This window comes from Pinus tabuliformis, chromosome 8 (assembly GCF_031772625.1).
Source record: "Pinus tabuliformis cultivar Carrire ecotype Pingquan chromosome 8, CPIR1, whole genome shotgun sequence".
In the NCBI taxonomy this organism is placed as follows: Eukaryota; Viridiplantae; Streptophyta; class Pinopsida; order Pinales; family Pinaceae; genus Pinus; species Pinus tabuliformis.
Window position 1 is genome coordinate 1,166,798,166 of NC_142294.1, and position 17,508 is coordinate 1,166,815,673.

At 40.1% G+C, this 17,508-nt stretch overlaps 1 protein-coding gene across 3 annotated transcripts in view; it reads right to left on the reverse strand.

The window, feature by feature from the left end:
- LOC149239504 (casein kinase II subunit alpha-2-like) overlaps nt 1-17,508 on the reverse strand; it is a 350,158-nt gene that overhangs the window by 268,574 nt on the left and 64,076 nt on the right. For all 3 annotated transcript variants that reach the window (XM_089373440.1, XM_089373438.1, XM_089373439.1), the window contains one exon: nt 2,342-2,499. In XM_089373440.1, the coding sequence (XP_089229566.1) occupies nt 2,342-2,499 (158 nt within the window). The remainder of the gene's footprint in view (nt 1-2,341; nt 2,500-17,508) is intronic.

A 17,508-nucleotide genomic window follows, 5' to 3' on the forward strand; every position in this document is an offset into this window, starting at 1 on the left:
AAATAGGAATTGAGAAATGTTAGGACACACAATAAAATTGACATCATTGTTTTTAGACAATTGTCCCCAGAAAAACCCAATGTGGGAAAATCAGTGCAGCAATGAGGGATTTTATTATTATGCAGCAACAGAATTTCTAAGAACAATAAAATGTAGCCAAACTAGTGTTTCTACCCAAGAGAAATACTGGCAAAACTATACTGAGGGATTTTACCCTCTCTCCGAACAATCTCGGCACCTGACTGCCTCTGAAAAGCAAGTTTCCCAACCTACTTTGTGCAGGCCCTATGTCACACCTGTGTAGACCCTCTCACGCTCAGCCCGAAATTGCTTCCAATTAAGCCATTTTGCCTGCCGCTGACTCAGAAATTGTCCCTCCGGCACTTTGGAATCGTGGCCTCTGGAACTGAAAACGACCTTCCCTTCAGCCTAATCAAATTGCTTTGCGGAAGCAACTGCACAGTTATTGCACTGCTTCCTAAAGGAAATTTCAGCCTCCTCTTTTTGACTCTCCGTAACTGGAAACTCCTCCGGAATACTGCTTTGTTGCCCCTCTGCCACCTACTACTCACCCGCTGGCTCGATCTCCACTGCCCAATCACTCCTGCTACGGGGAATTCGAACTGTCTAGATAACTGAGTATCTACACTTGTGTTTTCTCCATCTACCCATCGACCTCTTCTTATAATCTCCAGTTGAGACTCTAACGACCACGATTAAAACTTAGTCGATGGTTCAGATCATCCCCAAGTCGATCCGTGTGAGTTTCTAGAGAATTCTCATCTTCTCAATTAATTACTATTAATTAACCATTTTCCTAAGTTAGCCTTATGAAATTTTTAATTATGGTCAATTAATTTAATTGAGTCATTTCTAGGTGGAATTTTCAGACACAATTTCTGATTTTTGGAAAACTAGTGTTTTAGCCTCTCCATAATGTTTTGAGACTAGAACACCATCCAATGCTACAAAAACTGACAAAGAGCTCATAATATTTCTCCAGTGACAAAAGTGTGTTTACCATATCATCCATGTGAATGACAAATGGATAAAATCCACTTCTCAAAATTCCACAAGATAGTCCCTCCCATGAAGACTGCTATGCAAAATATGGTCTTGATGGTTTGCATAATCTTTCTAAAAGTTCAGTTATCCCTGTTTCCTCCTTTTTGCATCTCCGTATGAATTACCCAACATGGCCTTGTAGTATTCAACAATATAAATAAATAAACATAGTAAAACCATACACATGCATGATGAATCTATGAGCTGCCATGTAAATGCCTTTCTATATGACCATGCATAAGAGCCTTGCAGTTGAGGGTTGGAGGAATGGGATTGATATCATTTAGCATGGTCTGCGCAATTAATTCTTGCATGAATGAAACTGAAATTAATTAGCATGCAGGCCTCATTTATCTTAGGTTTATCATGCCAGCCTCTCTAAGCTTGGGTAGGTCTGTTGTTAAGGCCGTTGCAGCCAGTTAGGCTTGTTTTGGAATCTTTAGATATGTTCTTATAAAATAATGGGCAATAAAGAGAAACAAATTTTATAATATTGTTGAAAAAATAGACATTTTTCTGAGCAGTCCCCTCCTTAGACAGTTTGTGGAATTTCATTGCTTCTAAGTGTCTGTCATACTTATTCTCCTACACATTTTCTTACTGTGATGTTATTTCTCTGAGTTTATTTTTTCTGAACAAACTGTTTAGTTTGTGTGGTGTTATCTTCTAGAGTCATCACATTCATGTTTTTTTGGAATCGACATTTCGAACCAACCTTTGTGCTTCGTCATCGGGATTAGATCCATGAATGAATAAGTCAGAACTCAATAGGGTTAATAAATAAAGGTTAGGGTTGGAAAGGGAAACAGCCGACATGTTTCATCATCAAACCTGTCAGATGTTTCCCTTCTCAACCCTAACCTTTATTTATTAACCCTATTGAGTTCTGACTTATTCATTCATGGATCTAATCTTGATGATGAACCACAGAGGTTGGTTCAAAATGTCGATTCCGAAAAAACATGAATGCGATGACTCCGGAAGATAACACCACACAAAATATGGATCGCAGAAGCCTCAAATTAATAAACTGTTTAGTTGTTTGATTTATTACAAAATTCTCATGAACAATTCTTTATATCTGTGAAGAGTAAACAGAAAGGCATGGCTATGTCACATATGAGTATACCAGATAGTCATGTTATGTTTGTGTGAAAGTGGGCAACATACTGCAATCCCCAACAAACCAAAACTTCATCCATTTATGTTAGAATATTTCCCAGTAAGAGTAGATGCAGATTACATAAATCAAGGCTTGCATTTCATAGTATCTTACCTGGAAGCCACCCGAACATTGTAGTCCTTTCCCGGGTGGTAAAATTCTGCAAGTCCCCAATCTATCAGGCAAAGTTTCCGCTGCTGATGGTCAATCATCACATTGTGCGGCTTCACATCTCGATGCATAATGCCCTGTGAGTGGCAGTAATCCAGTGCCTGCGAGTAAAAGCCTGGCTCAAACAACTAATATTACAAAAAGGATTCTCTCTTTATATCCCATATATGCATAATAATGTTCTAAACGAGTAAGTTGGATGAGGCAAACTGTAGCAAATTATACTTAAGAGGACAAAGTGGTGTGCTATAAAAGAGAAAGGCACTGTCACCAAGGTGGCAGTGATTTAAATATGTTGAACCAAGTGGGAGAGTCAAGCCCCAGGGGTTAGCTCAAGTGGTTTGACTTTTCATACTGAATTCAGATTGGCCAGGGAGCTGACAAGGTCAAATCCACCTCTGTCCCTCAAGCTTAGGCATACATGTACACCAGCAGCATTTATCCCAGGTTCCATTCACTAAATGTGAGTAAGCACCTGAAGGGTTTTCCCAAGGAAGTTTTCCATGTAAAAAAAATGTTCAGGAACAGAGACTGGTTTTTGGGAATCTGGGATAGCTGGAAGGCACTACCTAGTACCCAATTTCCAGGGGATAGAGGTACAGGGATGATGAAATATAGTTCTTTTAATCAAGTTTTTTTCAAAAATTAGATCTGCAGTCACAAGATATCTTGTTAATTATATTGTCGCTTTCACAGTGATCCTAAAAATGAATGAGGATATCATCTCAACATTATATAAAAAGTTCCAAATTTACTTAGTAGATAATAAATCTCCATCCAATTACGCAATTGCTGAAAACTTTCTTGAACAAAATCTTGTTCACTCTAAATGTTGAGTATTTCCATATACAAATAAAAAACAAGCATACAATGGTATGACAATACAGAAAGCACAAAAACTATTAGTCATATTCCATGGCAGCTCAATTGGCACCTTGAGAGATACTATATGCAAAATAGTTTTGCAAATTACATATGCAAATACCATGAAAGGAATCCAAATGCGTTCCTTATTTATTTTTATATCTTGGGGGATACACTGCTTATAGAAACTTACAGCAGTCCCTTTGGCTAAGCTGCTGTGCTATGAGGGGCGTGTCTATGCCATCATAATCGCCCAGGGCTTGCACCTGGACCTATCTGCACCCATCCAGGGGGGTTTGAACCAGGTATCAACAATAATATGCAATCATCTCATTGCTTGCCGCTAAACCACAATCCCATGTGGCATCCCTTACTTTTTGTAATGTTTTAGATTTAATGGTTTCTGGAAACATCTAATCCCTAAAAATACCTAAGCATTTTAAAACCAAGTAGAATGAAAATGATTTGATAAAGATCAATATAATTTGGACATATCCACCCCACTATCTTGAGACTTTGAGAGAACTCATACAAAGCATATAACAAAATATGGCAACTTAAAGCAACTGCAGAAAAACAGAAAATATGAACCAAAAACATTTCCTTATCCAAAGACTCCATTGCTAATAGCATGAAAATTGTAATGCATACCTTTGTGCTCGATAAATATTTAAACAAGAAACAAAATCTGTTGAATTTAGCGGAATGGAATGAACCTCCAAGTATCATATGACAAAATTGGGCATATGCTATAGAAAGAAGACTCATGAAAAATTGTAAGTGCACTAATTGCAAAGCGTCTACTCATATTTAACCACAAGTGCACTAAGTGGCATCAATCTAGAAAGGGGGGTTCTTATCCACAATTTTGTCAATAGTCCAAGGAAGCAGTGTGCAAAATTTTTCAGGGTTCAAAGTCATCAACTAGCATAAATATGTCATTGTAAACCCAATTTCTGCAAGTTTTATTGTAAATTATGCTAGTATGACCATTTAATTATGTAACAACACCTAGGTAAGCCTCTAATTTTGGCAAAGGATTTCATCCTAGGAAGTTTTTTAACCTCCCTAAATTATGTGTGTTTGTAAACACGCCTAATCGGCAGAGTTTTTCTTCCAGCTATAACCCCAAAGCTATGGTGGAATTCGTTGACAAAGTCTTAGGTGAGTCTTAGTGTTTATCGAGTCTAATGTAAAAGTGTGTTTAGGAATAATTTTAGTGCATGGTCCCTCGTAATTAGACACCATGGCTAAATTATTTTATTATAAGCACACTTGGTTTCATACTAGATCATATTGTGTCGTAGAATTGGGTAAATTATTGAGGGTTTATGTCTAAAGGTGTTTTCCCCTTTCAAGGGTTGATATTGTAATTATTTTGATGTAAAAATATTTTAGTGCATGGTCTCTCATAGTCAGACACCATGGCTAAAATATTTAAGGGTGGAAAAATTATTAAATCCCCTCTATAGTCAATTAATTAATTTTTCTGGCTAAATTAAATTAAAATTCTAAGCCAGAAAATTAATTAATTTTGAGTCAAAAAATTATTATAGAGAAATTAATTTCTCTCCAAGTGGAAAATAATCAAAATTTCGTGGGTCAAAAGGAAATCAAATTTTGGAGGTCCTCCACCAAGGGAAAAATGGATATTTTAAGAAAATTTGAGCCCTTGGACTTTGGTCAAAGTCAAAATTTTGAGGAAATTAATCTAAAATATTAATTTTTGGATCAATAAAAATGGGTTTTTACAAGAAATTCAATTTTTTCCTCAAAAATAAAAATTCAACGGTGGAGATTAAAAGATGATCAAATTATTTTCGACGGTTGAGATTAATTTGACGAGGATCAAGCCAACTAATTGTTATTTTCCACTTGGAGGGGTTTTCTCTATATAAAGAAGCTATTGTGCTTCTATTTCCCATCTCTGGATGTGGTAATTTTGTAACATTGGTACTGAGTTGTTGCTCTGCTAGGAACATTTTTTATCATAATAGAAAGACTTTGGGGTTCAGTTCATGGTGTTCTTCTATTTGTTGATCTGTGGTATGTGTTAGCTATGTGTTTATCCTATATTGTGCTGAATAATTTTTAAACTATTATTTCATTTGTCGATGATAAGAACATTCTATTGGTACGAGTTACCTTAGGTAATCTAATTCACCATATGATTTAACAGTTTTATCTTGAGAAATTATAGAGATTTACAAGTACACTAGCCCTTGGGCTCCAAGTTCACAGATTGTGGAGAAGAGTCAACCTTGTTTGGGCTCTAAGCTTTCATTGTGGTGAATTATTTTGCAGAAGGGTTTTGGTCAGTCTATCTTTTGAAATTATTCATCCATAATTTTTCTTTCAAAATTCTCAAAAAAATTCCATTCGATCTTGGGCTAAAAGAATTAATTTGCTAATGAGAGCTTATAATTTTAATTTGTAAATATTTGTAAATTATTTCTAACCCTTGTTTTATTTTGTAGCTCTTGGGGTTTTGGGGTTTTTGAAATTTTGGTATATATTTGGGGTTTGGAATTCTTTCATTCATTTGTGCAGGTGATAGCTCAAGGGTTTGAAGCAACAATTATTTCCTAGGCTATTCATCCTAACGAGGAAAATTGATCTAGGCCCTTGAGGGTAAGATCTAGCCTCCCTAGCTTTCAGAAACTCAACATCCAGCTGAAGAGGGAAGACGTTGGCCCCAAGGAAGTGATTTTTTGCGTTTTGTGGCAGAGTTCTTGTGATTGCAGGGGTCTGAAATTTTTTTTACACCTTCTAGGCCTAGCCAAAGAATCCTCGAGCCTAGACAGCCCCCCTCTTCCTCTCTATCCCCTTGCAATTGCCCTTTTTTCCCTTCCAGGGGTGCCACAGCCCCTTCCTATGCCTTTGGCCTCCTCCTTTTGCCTAGCCACAGGCCTTGGACACCCTCCAAGGGCCCTCGGCCTCCCCCTCTTGCTTAGCCGCAGCCTTGGGCTGCCTCTCCAAGCCCTCGTCCTCCCTTGTGCCCTTGTCGCGGGCCCAGCCACAGGCCTTGGACACCCTCCAAGGGCCCTCGGCCTCCCCCTCTTGCTTAGCCGCAGCCTTGGGCTGCCTCTCCAAGCCCTCGTCCTCCCTTGTGCCCTTGTCGCGGGCCCTAAAGGGCCTTCTCCTTGTGTCGCAACCCCATTTAGGGCCTTCCCTTGCCCTGCGTCAGCCTTCTAGGGCTTGACGTTAGCCCTTAAGGGCTTCTTTATCGCACTCAAGGTCTTTTTAGGCCTTGTGGCCTAGCCCTAGTGTTGGGGTTTTCCTAGCCTTGTAGCCTTGCCCTAGCCCTATATTCAGTCATCTCTGATTTTTGCATTGTTTTAGTAGACTAACATCTTGTGTTGCAGTGATTTTCTTGCTAACATTGTGGTTGCAAGAAGTGGAAGTCATCACCAAGCCTTCTAGCCCTCAACTAGGCCCTTTGGCCACTTGGTTTGCTTCTCTATCCCTCATTTTCTTCTCTGTTTTGCTACAGCCATTCATTTAGTCCCATAACACTAATAAAAAACATTAAAAGTGACAAGATATCATTAAACAATCACTTAATTTCATTAACTAATCATTGGAGCTCATTTGGCATTAATTGTTTGGCACCTTGTTGGCTTTTTGGAGGACTGAATCACTGATTTTCTGAGTTGATATAGGTCTGATATATGCTCTTTTAAGGTTTGATCTGAATGTTAAAAGTCTGATCTATAGCTTATAAGTGGTCACAAAACTAATTGGCAGTCATTGGAAGGTCTCTTGCTTTGATTTTCTAGCTCATTCTTGACATCTTGCATCATCTTCTAAGTGCTGGTATATAAATTTGCAAGTCTGATATAAATTTGCAGACCTCTGAATATAAGGTTACAGTAGTAATAAATTGCATTGGAAGTTCTGTTCTCGCTCAGATTGTACAAGCACCGCGACAACCGCTCAGGGCGGGGGATGTCACTCTGATCCCTACCCACTCTGTTCTAGCTGTCTCCCAACAGCAGGCTATGGGGGGTAGTCCCTATGGAAATGAGGTGAAGGAAAACAAGTTGGGAACCAACTTATTTGGGATACACGGATGAGTGACCTCCAAACAACTCCTAAGGCCTCCTACAAGCATCCCACAAACTGACCCAAGCAATGGTCAACACTTTGACCCAATGCACAACAATCTTCTGCTGCTCAATCACTGTGGAATCTATCACTAGTATAGGGCATCTAATCACCAGATCTGCCCCTCCTCCTTGACTTCCACAGGCTGCCCTTAACTGATCCAAATACTGGTCACATCTTGACCCAATACACCTCCACAAATGTTGTTGTCACCACGCTGCACTGTTGTACTGCTGCACTACTGGTTAGGGCACACCACGCTGCCCTCAACCTCCACGCAACTCAGCAAGCAAGCCCTTCTAGGGTTGTGGTTCTCCAAGGGAGAGGCCCTCCACACTTACGCTGCCCCTTTGTGCCTTGTATCACCCAAACGCAACACCAAAGGATGGCCTAGCTGCTGGCTATGGCCCGTGGCCTAGCACAACAGCTGTTGTAGCCTTCGGCCTCCCTCCAGACCTCCACAAACTGCCCTCAAAACAGCTTTGTTTGTCCTCCAAATCTGCGGCCTTCTCTGCCCAACAAAAGCACCCAAGAATGGCCCAATTCACACCTCAAAACAACCCTTTCTCACCACGTTATCACCTACAACAAATAGAGAATATCATGTTGCCTTCTAGACCTCCTCACGTTGTCCCTTTGACTCTCTTCTTGCTGCGGCTAGACATTCTTTTCTCTGAAGCGAACAAAGTTCCTTCTTAAGATTAATTACTCCAAAAGTCTTGGAATATGAAGATATCCATTTAGGATATAAATATTATATTAAATAAAATGAATAAGAATAAGAACGAATGATTTACAAATGAGAACGAGAGGCTTGCTTATATGCCAAGCAAGTTTCTCTTCATGAAGAGTCATGTCCTATTAGACATGCCTCTTCAACCTAATTACTAGCTTAACTAACTATTGTTTATGATTATTATCTTTTACATTATATTTATATTATTTATATATTTTATTCGTTACATTGCCTCCTTCCTCAACAAGTTTTGTCCTCAAAGCTTGTTGATGACAAAAGGCTTGATCTCTTTTTCGGCTTCAAGCATCTCTCTATCTTGTAACAGTCATCTTCGTCAATACAACCTGATATGATCTTCTTAAAGACAAACAGAATTGTCGCACTGAGAAGGGATCAAACCATCCTAGATTAATCTTCTGTGTAATATTCTGATCACTGGAATTTTGTAGCGACTTGTTAGCATAAGACGGGATTGAGGTTACATCACTATTATCTGGAACATCAATTTGTTGTTTCTGGTCTGAATGGTCCTGATACGTAGCATGGTTGAGTTGTCTACTCTCATGATTCGGATGTCGATATAAAGTTTTTAGATTTTCTTCTGGCGAAGATGTTGTTGAATTGGTTATGGAACATTCACTTGGGATGTCTATTATCTGAACTGCAACATCTACGTGTGTTGTTTCTTCAACTGACTTGTCTTCTTGAGTTGTCATATTCACAGGGTCGGTATTCGTTCCCTTATTTTCAACTTGAACGGTTGCGACTGGAGATTCTGATACTTCTACTTGAGTGACTTGTTCCATCTTATCTTTTAATGCTTTTTTATCCTCCTTAAGTTTCTTAGTTTGATTGAGCAGACTTTGATTATGGTTTCTCAAACGTAAAAGGTCTTCCTTATTTTCAATGTTTTGAATTTTAAGTTTTTCATCTTTTAGATCTCTGATTTTTTCTAATAAATTTTTATTAATGTTCTTTAAACGCAAATTTTCCTCTTCTTGTTCTGATAAATGCTGCTTGAGTTCTTTCTTTGAGACTTTAGTCTTCTTCACTTGTGCCAGTAATTTTTCGATGTGGTCCTTGAGACGAGAAATTTCTTCATCCTTTTCCATTATTTCTTTGTAATGTATATCCACAAGATTTTTATGTTCGCAATCTAACACTTCCTTGCTTTGTTGAATTTTGGCTATTTTGTCATTCTCTTGATCTTTTAGTTGCACTTTCTCGGTACACTGGATAACATCATTCTGTGGAAGTGATGATGGATATAGAGAATCGATGAAGGAATTCATTCTCTTTCTCTCCTCAGCCCGTCGCTCCATTCTTGTAATTAATTGTTCTATATCTCTTGCAATTGATTGTTTTTGTTCCCAACTCAGGGATTCCAGATCTAGGGAGCTTGTTTTTTCTGTCTGGCAAAGATGGCGTTGGGTGCAGGGGAAGTGCGGAGGTGCTTTTTACAAAAGGAATCTTTGGACATCGATCCATCTCTTGAAGACCTCCTTGCATGTTGGGGGCTGGAAGAATCAGAGGAGAACCTGCAACTTTTCTTCCCGCTGCAGGCAGTGTTGTCAGGAAACGTGGATAGGTCAGCGGATGCGGGAGTTAAGGTATCAAATGCCATCGCCCGGAGTCCTGGGGGAAATATAATGTGGGAAGGGCAGCTACCTAGCTCTGCTCGGCCCTCGACGGTTGAAAAGCCGGGATCAGACGTTAATGTTGCAGGAAAAGAAAGTCAAAACCTATTTCACCTGGTAGGATCGGCGGGTGGGGTTTCCAGGCGGGCTGAGGAGTCAAACGAAGGTAGCTATCTACAGTCTGAAAAGCGTTCTGAGTCTTTTGAGGCTGTAGAGGGAGGAGATAAGCCGGAGGATCTGGGTGGAAAGAGGAAGAAGCCCAAAATTTGCAGGAAAAAGGAGGCAAGACCCAGTTGTGTCTTTGGAGTGGATATTCACATAGACAGGGCGTTGGAAGCATCAGAAACCCTTCTTGTCGGCAGAGTTGGTGGAAGGAAGTTCTCGGTGGCCTTCATTAAGAAATGGGCACTGGCTGAATGGAAAGAAGCTCCGGGACAACCAGAAGAGGTCAAGATACTTGACAGAGGATGGTTTTGTCTTCGGTTTGGGCAAAAGGAGCATGTCGAATGGGTGTTGTCAAAGCATTGGAGCCTTGGGAAGAGGCCTGTCTTATTCAGGAAATGGACGCCCCTCTTTGATGCCCAGAAAGAAAAATCAGAGGAGTTTCCAGTCTGGGTCAAACTAATGGGACTTCCTATTCATCTCTGGACCGACTCGGTTTTTTCCTCAATAGGAAATACTCTGGGTAAGTTCCTCGACGCTGACAAATCCTATCTACATACACACGACTGGAGTGCAGCCCGCCTTATGGTAAGTTTAAATCCAAAAGAAGGTTTGGCGGGTGATATACTTTTAAAGTATCGAGGCCAAGAGTTCATCCAGACCCTGGACTACGAAAACCTCCCGTTCAGGTGTCACCGTTGCAAAGTATACGGTCACCTGGCTCGGGATTGCCCTCGTGGTCATCGTAGACGTCGAAGGCAGAGGAAAAATGGGTTTAAGTCAGAGGAAAAGGAACATATGAAGATCATTGCTCAGAAGGAAGAGTTTCAGTCCAAGGAAGCCGAAGCTCTAGCAAATGTCCAGGAGATAGGATCGCAACCTACGGAGGGCATTGGACTATCTCAGACTGAGATGATAACGAGTGCTATTGTTTCAAATTAGCTCTCTGCAGCTGGTGTCTCAGCAGTCAACGCAATGGAAGAACTAAATCAGGCTTGTCCTCCTCGCCCTATATACTCATCCCCTATCTTATCAAGCGCTTTGCATGTGCCGTGTAGTGGTGAGTTAGATCGTTTATGTCAACTCTCAAAAGATATAACAGATACGAAGAAGGGACTAAACTCAACTGACAGTGTTTTAATGTCGGTTCCATCTCCCCTTCCTCTGGCTCCTACGCATTCCGGAGATGGAGGACGTGAACCTCATTACAATCTAAGGCCTTTAGCTACCAGAAAAGGAAAAGAGCTAGCTGCAGGCGGTTTGGCATTAGATGAGGTGTCCATAGGCCCAAAGAAGTTAAGAGGGAGGAAGTCGGATTTATCGAAAGACAAGCTGAAGGCTATCATAGATATTGCTGGAGGGAAGCAGTTGTCACTGCCAGGGGTGCTTAGAGCAAAGCAATCACCTCCCGAAGGTTTTAAATGATCATTTTATCTTTCAATTGCAGGGGTCTTGCTAGTACCCCCAAAAAACTAGCTCTGAAGGATCTGGTTAGGGCGAACAAACCTGACATCCTCTTTCTTCAGGAAACGCTTGGGAAAGGAGATGATATTATAGGCTGTCTGCACAAACTTTTGTCGGGATGGAGTTTTCACGCAGTGGATGCTAATGGGCACTCAGGAGGTGCGGCACTGGGGTTTAATGCGAAGGTAGCGCGTGAAATCTCATCTTGGGGAGCAGAAAATGTTTTGGCGGTGGAACTCTATTCCAACGAACTCTGTATTCCTTTTCTTTTTCTGAATATCTATGGCCCTAATTCGGAGCGGGAGAAGTTCTGGAACTCTTTCTTTGCGAAGTCCTTTTTGGCGCATCCAAATCTTATTATTGGTGGAGACTTCAATTTCTCGTTGGGCCTGACTGAATCCTGGGGAGTTAATGCTAGAGCGGACCCCCTCTCTGCTTTCATTCATCAGAAATTGGCCTTATCGCCTCTTGTCGATGTTAACCCATCAAAGATGCGCCCCTCTTGGAGCAATCGCAGGATTGGCGATGATTGGATTGGGAAGAAATTAGATCGCTTCTTAATAAGCGATTTGCTGATGGAGAAACTTCAGGCGTTTAGGCATTGGGTTGGAGATGGTGGCCTCTCTGATCATTTCCCGGTTCTTCTGGAGGTGAAAGGTGATTTAACTAAGCCAGGTATCCCTTTCAAGTTTAACTCCTCTTGGCTTTTGGATGCATCTTACATTAGTCTTTTTCATAAAACTTGGAGGAAAGCCGTGGTAAGTGAGAATGAGAACCGAAGTCAGCTGTTTATGGAAAATTTATTAAGGATGAAGGCCGCTTCAAAATGCTGGGCTCATCAAAAGAAGCTAAAGGAGGAAGAAATAATGCAAGCGGTGAACGCAGAACTTGCCCTTCTTGAGGATCCAGACAGTCAGGGCTATGGCACAGGTGCATCGCGGACGAGGATACATGAGTTGGAAAGGGAAAGAAGGAGAATTCTGCAGCTCAGGGAGCAAAGTTGGCGTCTAAAAAGCAGAGCGATCTAGTTACAGGCAGGGGATGAAAATTCCAAGTTTTTCCAGAATTATGCCAAAGGGAGAAAAAACACAAATACAATATGGGAAATGAAGAAAGCAAACAGTGACTTAGCGCTCTCTTTTGAAGATTTGGCTACTGAAGGGGTCAACTATTTCAAACACCTCTTTAAAGCCCCAGGTGAAGCCACAATCGCAGAAGTTATAAGGGTTGCCCAGATTTTTCCTCGGTTCATAGAGGAGGAAGATAATGATTTTCTCATGGCACCTATTTCAAAAGAGGAAGTTGCAAGCGTCCTCAAATCGATGCAAAAAGAAAAAAGTCCCGGCCCGGATGGCTGGACTGTTGAATTCTTCCAGCATTTCTTTGAATTTATTGGTGATGAGTTAGTGGAGGTGGTGGAAGAATCCAGACTTTCAGGTTCTATCTATCAACCCTTTAATGCTACATTTTTAACTCTCATTCCCAAGTCTGATCTCCCAGGTTCTTTTGTCGATTTCAAGCCCATCTCTTTGTGCACCTGTGTTTATAAAATTATTGCTAAAATCATTGTTGTCAAGCTAAAACCCTTCCTTTCTAAAAATGTTTCCCTGGAGCAGTTTGGCTTTTTAGATGGTAGGCAAATTCATGAAGCTGTGGGAGTGGTTCAAGAAACGCTCCACAGTCTCAAAGTTGGAAAGAAAAAAGGAGTCGTTGTAAAAATAGATTTATCGAAGGCTTATGATCGAATCAGCTGGATGTTCCTGAGACTCTTGCTAACTCATCTGGGTTTTAGTTTTGAACTTGTAAGATGGATTATGAGCTGTGTCTCGTCTTCTTCCATCGCTGTTCTGATCAATGGAGCAGCCTCTAGTTTCTTCAGTCCTGAACGTGGCCTGTGACAAGGCTGCCCACTATCTCCCCTCTTGTTTTTGCTGGCAGCAGACGGAATCAGTCGTTTGATCCATGAAGCAAAAAGTCAAGGTTTATTGAAAGGAATAGAAGTTGCTCCAAATTTTTGGGTCACTCACCTTCTCTTTGTGGACGATATTATACTCTTCAGCAATGGCAGCCTTGATGATTGCAGGATGCTTAAGAGGATCTTGGACCTCTTTTTGAAAGCGACTGGCCTCTGTATAAATGAGCGAAAATCTACTATTACCTGTTCTGGTCTGGCTAGAGAGGAGGTTCGTCGGGTGACCTTGGTTCTGAACTTTGAAGTTAAAACGCTTGAGGATTCTTTCAAATATCTGGGGTTCTATCTGAAGCCAGATAATTACAGGATAAAAGATTGGCAGTGGATCCTTGTAAAGTTGGAATCGAAATTGAAGCATTGGAGCCACAAGTGGCTCTCCCGGGCAGGAAGGCTTGTTTTAATAAAATCTGTTTTAATGGCTATTCCAGTCTATTGGGCGAGCTTGACTTGGGTACCCAAAGGTATTATAAACTCAATTGAGAAACTTTGCAGCAGCTTTCTGTGGGCAGGGTCTAAGTCTGAGAGAGTTACCCCATGGATCGCATGGGACAAAATTACTCGCCCTAAAGAGTGGGGGGGATGGGGTATAAAAAACCTTGCCAATTTCTCCCAATCCCTTGCAGCAAAGTTGGCTTGGAGGATCATTACAACGGAGAATCTATGGACTACAGTGACTAAAAGGAAATATATAGATCCATTATCAACGCTAGATTGGATCAGACTGCCGCAAAAGTCGTCCAAAAATTCCTCGGTGGTCTGGAAAGCAGTGGTCGCTTCCGTCTACATCATTGAGAAGGGGTTGGCTTGGTATGTTGGAGATGGAACTCAGATCCGCTTGGGGCGCGATCCTTGGATTGGCTGTTCTGAGGGGTTTCATCTATCACAAGATTTGGTTGCAGTTTTAAAAGACAGAGGATTATTCACTTTAAACCAGGTTGTTGATCCCAGGGCTTCTTCCATTTGGAATCAAGGGTGGCTTAAAGGACGAGACTTAGATTTGAACGAAGATAGGTTGGAGGAATGGGACAGGTACATAAGGGATCTCGTCAACTCTTCGGTGCGGCTTTCTGACTCTCCGGATGAGTTAAAATGGGTTTTTGCTCAGAATGGCTTTTATTCCCCAAAGGAAGGTTACAAATGGATGATGTCTCAAAAGGGGTGGGAAATTCCGGACTGGTGGGCTAAACCTTTATGGAAGTTAAAAGGACCTGCTAAAACGAAACTGTTCTTCTGGTGTGTCCTTTTCCAGAAAGTTCCTACGTGGGATTTCCTTCAAAGAAGAGGCAGAATTGGTCCTGGTAGATGTCCTCTGTGTAAAGACAGCGCCGAAACTGCCCAGCATTTATTTCTCTTTTGCCCTTTCAATTCTAGTCTTTGGGCAGCAACGCTAAGCTTAATAAATGTTCCTCATAGATGGGAAGGGCAGGGACTCTTAGAGGCCTGGCAGAGCTGGTGGAACTCTTCATTAAACGAAAGGGAACGAACCATTCCTTTACTCATTACATGGGGGACATGGCTGGCCAGAAACCTAGCCATTTTCAAGGACTCAGCTTTCCCTATTGGAAGGCTTGCAGCTGAGGGAGCGGCCATCTATGAAAGCATTCCTATTCCTCAAGCTCCTAATTCCTCCAGAGCTGTTTGTCAAGAAGTCATTAGACAATCTATGCCGTGGGCTTATTTTGATGGGGCTTCGGATATTAATGGTCGGTGTGGGGCTGGCTTGATCATACATTTTTCAGAAGTGAAGATTCTTAAAGCCTCAGTAGGTCTGGGACAGGGTTCAAATAATTTTGCCGAATTGAAAGCCCTTCATCTCCTCCTCTGCTGGCTTATTCACCGTGATGTGCGAGAAGTTCAGCTTTTCTGGGATTCCATGAATGTGGTTCAATGGTTCAACGGGGCTCATCGCTGTCATAATCTTACTCTGCTTCCTCTGTTTAAAGATGTTTCTCGGCTCAGGAATTGTTTCATGGAGATTTCCCTAAGTCATATATACCGGGAAAGGAATTCTGAAGCGGATCGTCTTTCTAAAGAAGGAGTAGTCCGTGAGATGGGGTCGTGGACTGTCTCGGAGGTTGATAATGGGTTTGTTCGGCCTGTTGATCAACCCATCTTCGCTTAATCTTTCTTCACGCTTCCTCTGTTTCTGTATATATCTGTGTGTGTTTTCGTTTCTTTTTTCATGTTTCCATCTCTCATATTTCTTCGCTGCCGTTTTTCTTGGGCTGTCTTCACTATCTGAGGATGCCTGGGCAGTGGTTCCAGTTTTTTCGTAGCGGCTTCCTTTTCATCTAAGATACTGTAGATGGTTTTATTGTGGATCCGCGTAGTCCTTCTTCTCATCGCTGTTGATGGTTTGGTTTTTTTTTCCCTTGCGGTGGCTCTTCTCTGATTAGCTGCGGGACGCTAGGAAGGTGCTCATTGCTTTGAGTGGTTAGGGAGGTTCTTCCCTCCTGTGACGGGTTTTTCTGTCAGCGAGCGTTTGTGCTAGCTGAGTCTCGCCTATTCTGTTGGCGGTTTCAGGCTTGGCGTCATACTTACATTCTTGATGTAACCCTTTTTATTTATAAAAGGTTGGAATTTTTTCTGTGGAAAAAAAACTCAGGGATTCCATATTTTTTTCTTTTTTTCTTTTTTTTTTAAATTTACTTCTCTTTCAAAAATCTAATATTAATATATATATTTATATATATTTCAAATATTCTATTCTTCTTCTTCTTCTTTTGTTCACTCTTTTAATAAAATTTTTATATAATAATAATTTTTTTTAATATATATAATTATAAATTATATATATTATATAATTTTAATTTATATATATTATAAAATTATAATTATATAAAATTTATATATACTTTTTTGAAACCCACTTTTCCTTTTATGTGTAACTATATAAGGCTTCTATAGTATCCTTTTTTATAATTATAATAATATTTTTTTTTCTCACAAAATTTGGATGAGACGTGACTCTTGATCACACCTTTTTCCTCCAATGTTATCAAAATATCTTTTACTTTTAAAATACCATGGGCTATTACCATGGGTTGTTTTAAAACTTCCTATAAAAAGTAATATTTACCTTTCACTCCTTGTTTTTTCTTTAACTTTTAAAATACCATGGGCTATTACCATGGGTTGTTTTTAAAACCTCCGTTAAAATGTTCTCCACGTAAAAAGTAAAACGTATTCCTTTTTTTTGTTTTTCTTTTTTTTCTTTTAACTTTTTAAAATACCATGGGCAATTACCATGGGTTGTTTTTAAAACCACCGGCTTCTCCACGTAAAAAGTTTTAAATATACTTGGTATGAGATTTTATATCCGTTTCGTTTTTTCTTTTACTTTTTTTTCTTCTTCTTTTTTTAATTTATTTACTTATATATTTCTTTTTCTTTTTTGGTTATTTTTTTTTTATATGGCCAAAGGCCTAGAAAAACGGAGAAAAGGAGAAACTCCCAAATATTGAGCAAAATGCTTCAATTATTACGGCAACAAGGTTGATGAATTTCAATAGTCAAAGACTTGGATCAAAGAACGAGCTTTGTGCACAAGTCAAACAACCTAGAGGAACAAACTGCAGAAAAGGAGAAACTCCCAAATATTGAGCAAAATGCTTCAATTATTACGGCAACAAGGTTGACGAATTTCAATAGTCAAAGACTTGGATCGGAGAACGAGCTTTGTGCACAGGTCAAACAACCTAGAGGACCAAACTGCTCTGATACCAAATGAAGCGAACAAAGTTCCTTCTTAAGATTAATTACTCCAAAAGTCTTGGAATATGAAGATATCCATTTAGGATATAAATATTATATTAAATAAAATGAATAAGAATAGAATGAATGATTTACAAATGAGAATGAGAGGCTTGCTTATATACCAAGCAAGTGTTTCTTCATGAAGAGTCATGTCCTATTAGACATGCCTCTTCAACCTAATTACTAGCTTAACTAACTATTATTTATGATTATTATGTTTTACATTATACTTATATTATTTATATATTTTATTCGTTACATTCTCCATTGAAATTTTAGAGGATGTATTGTTCTCTTGGATGGTCTAAAAAACATCACATTACCTCATATTTATAGTATATACACATATGAGGGCCCAACAAATTGATGAAGAGACCCTTCTATTGGACTATGTTTACACCAAGACTACATG